The sequence below is a fragment of the Mus pahari genome, chromosome 3 (assembly GCF_900095145.1).
Source record: "Mus pahari chromosome 3, PAHARI_EIJ_v1.1, whole genome shotgun sequence".
NCBI lineage: Eukaryota > Metazoa > Chordata > Mammalia > Rodentia > Muridae > Mus > Mus pahari.
The window spans coordinates 136,868,985-136,878,950 of record NC_034592.1 but is presented as its reverse complement, the minus strand read 5'-3'; the positions used below and the strand labels follow the sequence as shown (position 1 = coordinate 136,878,950).

General features: G+C 41.1%; 1 protein-coding gene and 1 pseudogene across 3 annotated transcripts in view; one reads left to right on the top strand and one right to left on the bottom strand.

Moving 5' to 3' along the window:
- Cbfa2t2 (CBFA2/RUNX1 partner transcriptional co-repressor 2) overlaps nucleotides 1–9,966 on the bottom strand; it is a 104,417-nt gene that overhangs the window by 28,898 nt on the left and 65,553 nt on the right. For all 3 annotated transcript variants that reach the window (XM_021193442.2, XM_021193443.2, XM_029536053.1), the window contains exons 2-3: nucleotides 8,674–8,817; nucleotides 4,375–4,616 (exon numbers count right to left, since the gene is read on the bottom strand). In XM_021193442.2, coding sequence (XP_021049101.1) covers nucleotides 4,375–4,616; nucleotides 8,674–8,817 — 386 coding nt within the window. The remainder of the gene's footprint in view (nucleotides 1–4,374; nucleotides 4,617–8,673; nucleotides 8,818–9,966) is intronic.
- LOC110319571 lies at nucleotides 924–1,581 on the top strand (annotated as a pseudogene).

The window sequence follows — 9,966 nt, the reverse complement described above, 5'->3', positions numbered from 1 at the left end:
ATGGTTGTGAGCCACCATGTGGTTGCTGGGATTTGAACTCCAGACCTTCGGAAGAGCAGTCGGGTGCTCTTACCCACTGAGCCATCTCACCAGCCCCGGGACCCAGCTTTTAAATTTAACTTCTTAAGGTGATACTTCTGAAAACATTTTTAAATTTTTAACCTAATTTGTATTTTTAAAAAGATTTATATTTTTGTTTAATGTGTATGTTTTGCCTGCATGTATGTACATGTAACATGTGAGTGTTTGGTGCCTGTAGAGGCCAGAAGAGGACATCAGAACTCCTATAACACAGCCATGCCTACGCATATACTAAATAAATAAAGATTAAAATATAATAAAAATAGAAAGAAAAGGGAAAAGAAAATGCAGGCTTGCATGAAAAGCAGACTGTCAGCTGATCTGAGCCTGTGAACTGGAAAACATCTACAATGATATAAAACTTTTCCCTAACTGACAGGGCAGAAGCAACAATCTACTACTCTTTATACAAGACAAACGGATAAACAAAACACAGTACATACAGATGACACAAGACACCCTGTCCTTTACAAAGCTCTTGCACATCCATCACATCACTGTCGAACCATGAAAGGGCTGAGGGACAGCTCTATTGGTGCAGTGCTTTTCTGGCATACATGAAGGCCTAAACGTGATCCCTAGTAAACAGAAGCTGAACATGGTACTGCGTGATTATAATCCTAACCCTGGGGAGGTAGAGGCTGAAAAATGAGTAGACAAAAATCATCTTTAGCTACACAGTGAATTTAGCCTGGGCTACAGGAGACATAATCTTGAAAAACTAAGTAGATGAAAGTAGTTCTGAAGATGAATGGCAGTGGTGATAGTTGTGACAGAAGTGGCTCACATGGGAATGTAGTGCTCTATAAACTTATAAAGTAGGCTGCCCTGTGTGGCTCAGCATGGGTGGTAGCATAAGGGCTCAAGCTGTGGCTGCAGCAAGTAGCAATGCCAAGAAGTTTGTGCACTCGTCCAGTGGACTGCGCACTGTGCCCTCAAAAGTCTATTCAGCTTGGAGGAACAGCAGTGAGTTCTTGACAAGGAATGTCCAAGATGTATGCAGTGAGATACCAAGTTTGACTTTATCACCAGAAAGCATCACTGCAGATGCTGTGGAAAATGCGTCTGTGACAGGTGCTGCAGCCAGAAGGTGGCACTTCAGCACGTGTGCTAAGTGTGCCTTTGTGTCCCACTGAACAGCTGAGTTTTACAACAAGCAGCTCAAGGCTACCTTCCTTGTTACTTTTGGGTAACTTTTCTCTGAATGCAAACCCAGAGATGCTTGATTCTGGATGAAGACAGTCACCGTGAGACTGAGATTGCACATCCATACTATGCAGATTCTCAAAGAAGGCTTCACTCATGGAGGAGGCAAGCACTCAAGCCACAGGCATGATCCTGCAGTACACACTGCCAGGGACAGAGGCTGCAACACAGCTGAAGCTGATAGCTGGAGAGGATGCAAACAGCAGCAAGAGGCAGGTGGCAGCACGGCTGGCAGCCACACACAAGGCTAACAAGCTCCTCCATGAAATCACAAAACAAGTAACTGCAAAGTGAGGGAACTGAGCTCAGAGCATGTTGGGTTACAAAGTCCAAACAGCTTGCCTCTGCCTGTGTACTCAGGCTTCTGCCTGAGAGTTATGTGCTTGGAAATACAATGCAAGTATCTGGAAGCAGAATGTTCACTTACCTAGTGCAATATACACATTGTTAATGCTTTTAAGTGCTACTTAACTAGGTAGGGTTGGGAGAAGCTGCACTACAGTACTGCTAAACCAGGTTTAAAATAACCTAGTCTACATTTCTATAAATTCCCAGGTTCATTAGAGATTTCTGGCCCTGTTCCCTCAGAAACAAATTAGGTGGTGATCACTTAGGTCCTGGATTAGCACTAGAACCTGCCCATCATCAACAACCAGTTTACAATGCCTTGGCTTGTTTATAGACTGTTCACTTTGTCGCTAATTGGGGCAATGAATAATTCCTTTGATACATCACTAAGGGGAAGGCACCACCATTATGTTTTCTACTTTTCACTTACTGTTTCAATTTATTAAAAAGACTGTAGAGTAATTTGTGTATAAAGTGTATGATTAAAACTTCAAAGTACAAAAACAGTGATAAAATGGGTTCTCATACCCACCAAGCTCCACAGAGACAGCACCAGAGCAGAGAGAGCTGGAAGAGCTCTGGGCTGAGAAAAATCAACTAAACACAAACAAAGGAGATCCTAAGGCTACAAGACCCTCCTCTGGCTCTTTGGGTACTACCCACTTATGAGGCACAGACATACACGCAGGAGAAGCACCCATGTATATAACATAAAAATAAATAAATCTTGCTTGGGGAGATGGCTCAACGTTATGAGCACTAGCCATTCTTTCAGGTGACTATGTGGTACCATTACAGCTAAAAATGATCTGTAATTCCAGTCAGGGGATCCAATATATGCCTTCTGGCCCCCTCTGACACTACACACGATATGCATACATGTATACAAGCAAAACACTCATGGACACACAACAAGAATAAACTAAAGAAAAAAAAAAGGTTGTTAGTCTCAATTCAATAATGTTAGTTTATATTTTGACTAATAATAGTTTTTTTTCTAAATAAACAAACATAGGAAATAATACACACACACAACCTTACACTTTCTCTAAGTGATAGAATTGGCTATTTCTGATTATGCCAAAACATTGGATTCCACATAGGCAGAGCTTGGGATGGCTGGATGGCTGGCTGGCTGGATGGATGGTTAACAAGGCCTAGTAACAGTACAAGTCTTGAGCGCTCCCCAGGCATCTCTGAGCAACAGCATATTATCTAGTTTCTTTGCTCAGAGGAGAGTATGTTCTGTGTAATCATGGAATAAGGAGAACTTTAGTGAAAGAAGCCAGCACATGAATTCCCCAAGGCTCTGCCCATGTAGATCTTCTTTTTTTTTTTTTTTGTTTTTGTTTTTTTGTTTTTTTTCGAGACAGGGTTTCTCTGTATAGCCCTGGCTGTCCTGGAACTCACTCTGTAGACCAGGCTGGCCTCGAACTCAGAAATCCGCCTGCCTCTGCCTCCCGAGTGCTGGGATTAAAGGCGTGTGCCACCACGCCCGGCCATGTAGATCTTCTTTATGATCTTCCTGTCTATTTTTATTTTATCTCTAGAATAAATGTTGGCTAACACCATTATTATGTCATATATTGAGAAGATAACCAATCTATAAACACGGGGCAGCCTTAGGGACCCCTGACAAATTATCCCCAAATGTAAACAATTCAAATGTTTGTCAAAGGTCAAAGTGTATAAATGATGGTATTATAAACCAGTACAACAAAATAATGGCAGCTCATGCCTGAAATTCTTGTGCTAAAGAGGTAGAGACAGGAGAATCAAGAGTTCAAGGTCCTAGACTACATCTGGTTCAAGGCAAGTTGCCCTACATGAGACCCTGTTTTGTTTTTGGTTGGAGGTAAGAGCTGATACACAGCCTTGCTTTACTTGACATGAAACTATGTAACTCAGGATGACCTTAAACTCCTGATCTTTGTGCCTAAAGATCCAGAGTACTGGGACTGTACCCAGTACTAGATAAGGACTCTACCAACTATGTCCCATCTCCTGCCCTCCAGTACACTGGGGAACCTCAGGGGTTTTCCTAAATTGTATTTTGAGAAGAAATGTAACTTTAAGAACTAGTACAATAATTCATCTTTCATCATAAATAGAAGCCAACGTGCATGAAAGAACACAGAATGCTTTTATCAAAAGTGAATTTTATAGTATTTCATTTGAAAATTCTGAGAACTAGCAGCACTTCCCTTATAAACTGAGATATTCGATCTCACCCTAATGGCAATATAGAAAAGTTAATCCTTTATGAGCAGGTTCACTAGGATCAGTATAGAATAAAAACTAAAGAAACAAACAAACAAAAAAAACTAAAGAAACTATGCATAAAGAGCTGAACAACAGAACTACTTAGATACTATTTATTTAGATAATGAAACTTCTACTTTTACAAATAATGTTTTGAAATTTAAAACTGGTTTCCAAATAATGCACCCGCTAACTAACTATGCTGACATACAAACAACCTTCTATTGACTTGGTTGGCCTTCAGCAGGTCTGCTTAAAGCTGTTTAAAACAAATCCAAAGCTGCCTCCTGAATTAAACCAGCACCTTGGATAGTATGACACATTAAAGATTTTTCTGACAAACAAATGCTGCTACGAAATCTATAATTCAAAAGTTTTACACAATTTGTAAGACAATTAATCTTATCTACATGGTTTGGGAATAAGCAGAAATACCACGACTTCTTAGGCAGTTGACGAAGGTGAAGCTGTACTTACCACCAAGGCTAGCACGAGAGTCCGAACCTTCTCGCCGATCTCAGGTGAGATGTCATTGCCAAACTGTTGCAGAGTGGTGAGGAAGCGTTTCAACTTGCTGAGCTGCCGAGCACCACAAGTAGCTGGCAGCTGTTGATTTGTTAGTGCTGATGATGTGGAGGAGGCAGGCCCATTGCTGAGTCGCTGTGGTGGCGATGGGGCACCATTCAGGGTAGGAGGGGAATGGTTGATGCCATTGCTTACTAAAAGAAAGCCAGAATGAGAGGAGTCAGTCAAGTACAGAACTTAAAGAGAATTTGCTGAGCTCTTCACCTTCAAGTTCTCTTTCATTTACTCATTTAAATTCTGTAAAGCATTTCAGTGTAAAATACTTATTTCCACCCTCAATGAGTTTGCTGTGTGCCAAGACAAACTGTCAGGAAAAAATGGTAACAGAATATTGTGCAAATGTTAAAACCTAAGTACTGTGATATATGTGCTTCTGTTGTGGTTATGGCCAGTCAGAGGGCCAGAATAGTAAAAAAAAAAAAAAAAAAAAAAATGTATATGCCCAGGAATACAAGGCTAGACTTAATAACATAGTGACATTTCATTTAAAGCAAGCAAACAAGCAAACAAGAAAACAAAAATAAGGTGCGGAAGGCAGGATAGAGGAAGGAACATGGGAAGGACAACTAACTTTAAAGGCCCTTTGAAAAGGTTATACAGAAAACTTACCATTGTAGACACTTCCTAAAATATATACACGTAGAAAAAAAAAACAAACCAGAGTTGAAATAGTGATATTCTTTAATGGGGGAACAATACCAACTATGCAGCTGACACTGCCAAAGAAACTCTTCTCAAGCTGTTGGACAATGGGGTCTCAACCCCCGACTTTAAAGGCTATTGCCAATGCTATTTGTTACCCTCCAGAACTTTCTGTAAGACCCTACTGCTGGAGATACCAATACAGGAGTCATCGAACACGGAGAAATCTAGTTTGTGCCTAACTAGAAACTTCAACTCTACTGGCTGACCTTCAAAATGCTAAAGAATGTTATGTTTGCTGCTAGGAAGGACAACAAATCATCAGACCTCAACCCAGCTATGAACAAAGACCTGGCTGGCAAAACATGCTCACTGGCGTAATGTTATAGGAGCAATCAACCATCTCTTGTAGACTGAAGGCCTTGCTCCACCCACGAGACAGAACCTGTCTCTGATAGTGGTTCTGACAAGGCTAAGCACCTTTCACTAAACAGGTCATGAGCCCTAAGGGAAAACCTACTATGTTATTTGCTGACACCTTGCATCTCTAAGTAATGCATAAATAAATGCATTGCTCAACTATCATCAGAGAAGCTTCTTGAAGTGGATGGCAACTAACACAGAAATCCACAACTGACCAGCATGCACAGAGTAAGAGGTTTCAGAATGCTAAGCCCTAAAGACAGTATCTATATTACACTCCTCCCTTCATGGTGTAGTCAATCTATGAGAAAGACTATAAGGTCCAGAGATGGTAGTTGTCTTCAAGGAAACAGTGTTTTTCATTTATAATAAGTCAGATGTACATATTAACGTATAGAGACTGATTGTGAATATATGCACAAGTTCAAGCCAGATAAAATTGGATAGGAGAGGTGGGCATGAAGTCTGTCTGTCCCAACCAGTCCAGTATCATCCCGTGTCGTGCCCCACCCCTCTCCATGAGTAGCTATTGACATTTGATTCTTGCTGGGATAAGTAAAGTCCATTTTCCTCAGTGTAGTTATAACTCACTCTGGTGCAGATCTCATACTCAGAGGTAGTCAGGCAACACAAACTAGAGGAAGGGGGAAAAAGAGGAAAGCGTCAAGATAGACAGACAGAGCAAAAAAGAGAGAAAGATGAAGTAGAATAGTTAGGGGAAGATCTGAAGGAGTTGGAGGGAGGGGGTTGAATACAACCAAAAATATTATAGGAAAATCTCAAAGAACAAAAGAAAACATTACAGAACAAACAAGCAGACACAACACCCCCACACAATCATTGTAAGGTACTACAAAGAATAGGAAAAAGCCAACTATAGTAATGTTGAATGAAATCCCAGCACTTGGGTAAAGGAGGACATTGGGTTCAAGGACACCTGGCTATAGTGAGCCCCTGTTGCAAAAACAAAAACAAATGGAAAAGAAAGAAAATTCATAGGCACAGAAGGAATATTTAACTACAGACACCATAGGTGGTATTGGACTTTTTTAACAGCACTCAGAAGACAGAGTTATGAGGATTCCAACTTGAAAGCCAAACTGAGCTACAGAGTGAGACCTATCTTAGAAAAACAACAAAACAAAAAAGGGGGACTGGGGGCATATTCCTGAGATGTCACCAGTACTTGGAAGGTGGAGACAGAAACACTAAGAGTTCAAGGTCATGCTGGGCTTTACTGAGTTCAAGATCAGTGAGCTACATAAGACTACAAATCAAAACCAAACAAAAATCAAGCAAGCAACCAACAAAGCACAGAAAATAATTTAAGACTTCAGCTGTGTTTTAGAAGGCTAATCCTTTAACTTCTAATTAGCTAATAAAACTGCCATTTACAAGTATGAAAACCAGCGTGAGTTCACTCATACTTCCTTTCTCCTAAAATAATGACAGTTACTTCCCCATCTCTGTTCCTTCTGCCTGGACGGTATACAAATTGGAACCAGCAAACTCTTCTTTATCTTATATGCCATGGTTGTCTCTTGAAGTAAGAACTTTTCTTTGGTAGTCAATAATGATGCTTTACTTAAAGGTATATTTTAATAGATTTAATAAATCTGAGCCAGGTGTAGTGACACATACTTCTATTCCCAGCGCTCCGAAGGCAGAGACAGATAGATCTCTATGAGTTCAAGGACAGCCTGGTCTACAGAGTGAATTCCAGAAATCTGCATGTACCAAAGTACCACTTTACCTCCCCAAATATACTTTTTTTTTGTATATTGGCAAGGCCTTAATAGTCTTCCTTAACGGTCTTTCTCTTGCTTGGTTTTTGCTTTCTGAGACAGGCCTTGAAATAGAGTCCTTTCTACCTCCATCTTCTACTTCCCTTCTCCCTTCAATATTTATTTACAAGTATATATCAACACATCAGGAGAGACTGCTTGATAAATGTTACTTTACCATATACATATGCATATACAGTACTAGGTTTTTGTAAACCATCAATACATGTATTTAGTGTATGCGTGCATCCAAGTGTGTGCATATGCCAGAGTAAACGTGGAGTCCGAGGAGCTCTGGTTCTATCCTTCTACAGCATGGGTCCTAGGGATCAAACTCAGGTTGTCAGTCTTGGCAGCAAGCATCTTTACCTAGTGAGCTATCAGCCCCATATTCTTTCATTCTTTTGCTTTGTTTATTCCCTAGCAAAGGGTAGGTTGGTTCTTAGGATAATGGTGCTGAACTGATATAAAACTAATGGGCTCAGAGAAAAAAGGGAGGACAATTTTCTTCTTCCATTCAAAGAGAACTAAAATTACTGGAAAGGAGAGCTCCACACTTAACCTCACCCATCTAGAAACCTAGCTACACTCATCTCCCATTTCTTCATTTCTAATGAAATATCCATCCTGATCAGAGCTACCCCCTTTGAAGTGCCCCACAAGAACAGTAGAGATGAGCTTTTCACAGCCTTATAAATAAAACAATATCATCACATTTTCATGGTTTTTGTTGTTTTGAGACAAGGTTTTTTGTGTAGCCTCAGCTGTCCTAGAACTAGCCCTGCAGAATAAGCTGGCCACAGATTCACAGACATCCACCTACTTCTGCCTCCTGAATCCTGGTATTGAAGGCATGTGCCACCACTGCCCGGCTACATTTTTATAGTTTTCAAATGGCAATATATCCAGCTACATAGTGACACTGTCTCAAATAATAAAAATCAAGACAATCTATATGTTTTTGGAGGTCAGACAGAAACACTCCCTCCCCACCCTCTTTTTGGGGATAGGGTATTACTAAATATCTCAACTGGCCTGGAACTCACTGTACAGACCAGCCTGGCCTCAAACCAGGCTGGCCTCGAACTCAGAAATCTGACTGCCTCTGCCTTCCAAGTGCTAGGATTAAAGGCGTGCGCCACCACTGCCCAGCTGCCCTAGAATTCTTGATCCTCTGAGAGCTGGATTACAGGAAAGCATTGCTATACCTCAGCTATACCTCAGTGTGTACGTGTGCGTAGTCATGGTGAATGGTGTATATAATGAAGGTTTAATGGAAACCTATCACTCAGATCTAAATTACGATTTAAGTTATAAATTCAACTTAATTAAGAGGTCTCACATGCTGTAGGAGTAAAGGACACTGGCCTCGGTCCTCCAGGATTTATTGGTGGGAGGGGTGGCATGATGGGAGGTGAGGATCTTGACTGTATCTTCACTTCCACAGGCGATCCAGGCATTGCTGGCACCCTTTTCTCACAACCAACTGTAAAGAATAAAAGAAAGGGAGGTCAAAGCTCTCTATAAATATCAATGACAATTGAAAATGAACCTATTTCCCCAAAGGACTCAAGTTAAGATGAAGCTTCCAAGGGTTCATGTTCTAACATCTAGCTCTGTGAATGCTACCTTATTTGGGGAATAGGGAAGAACCTGTTTTTTAAAGATCTAATTGCATTTTTACTTTTTTAGTGTGTGTGTGTGGGGGGGGGGGGTACCATGATATGTGTTTGGAGGTCAGAAGACAACTTTCTAGAGCCAGTTCTGGACCTACCATGGAGGTCCAAGCTATCAAATTCAGACTATCAGGCTTGACAGTAAACACTTTACTAGCTAAGCCACCTTGCAGAACTGGGAAAGGACCTTTTAAGTTGGGGGGGGAGGGGGTTGGGGGAGAACCAACTGGAAAGATGACTCAGCAGTTAAAGAGCACTGGCAGCTCTCTTCCTGAGAGTCTGGGTTCAATGCCCAGCACACACATGGTACCTCATAACTGTCTATAAAATAACTTCAGTTCCAGGGGATCTGATGCTCTCACAGACATAAATGCAACCAAAATGCCAAGGCACATGGAAAAACGAAAAGTTAAATGGGGGCTGGAGAAATGGATGGCTCAGCGGTTAAGAGCTCTAGGCTGCTCTTATGGCGGACAGAGGTTCAGTTACTAGCTTACAACCACCTCTAACTCTTGTTCCAGGCAAACTCTCAGCCTCTTCTGGCCTCTCATATATGGAGACAAAAACACATATACACGTAAGAAAAATCCCCAAAATTATGAAAACAAAAACTAAAACAATCTCAAATGTTGTCACACTGCCTGTAATCCCAGGACTAGGGAGGTAAAAACAGAAGGATCAGGAGTTAAAAGCCAGACTCTAGCTATAAAACATTTTAGATTAAATGAGGCAAAACCCTGACTTTAAAAATAAATAAATAAATAAATAAATAAAGTCTCATCCAAGAGAACCTATTAATACCTGATTAATAGGCTCACCTTTGGGGCTGGTGAGATGGCTCAGCGGGTAAGAGCACCCGACTGCTCTTCCAAAGGTCCCGAGTTCAAGTCCCAGCAACCATATGGTGGCTCACAACCATCCGTAACAAGATCTGATGCCCTCTTCTGGAGTGTCTGAAG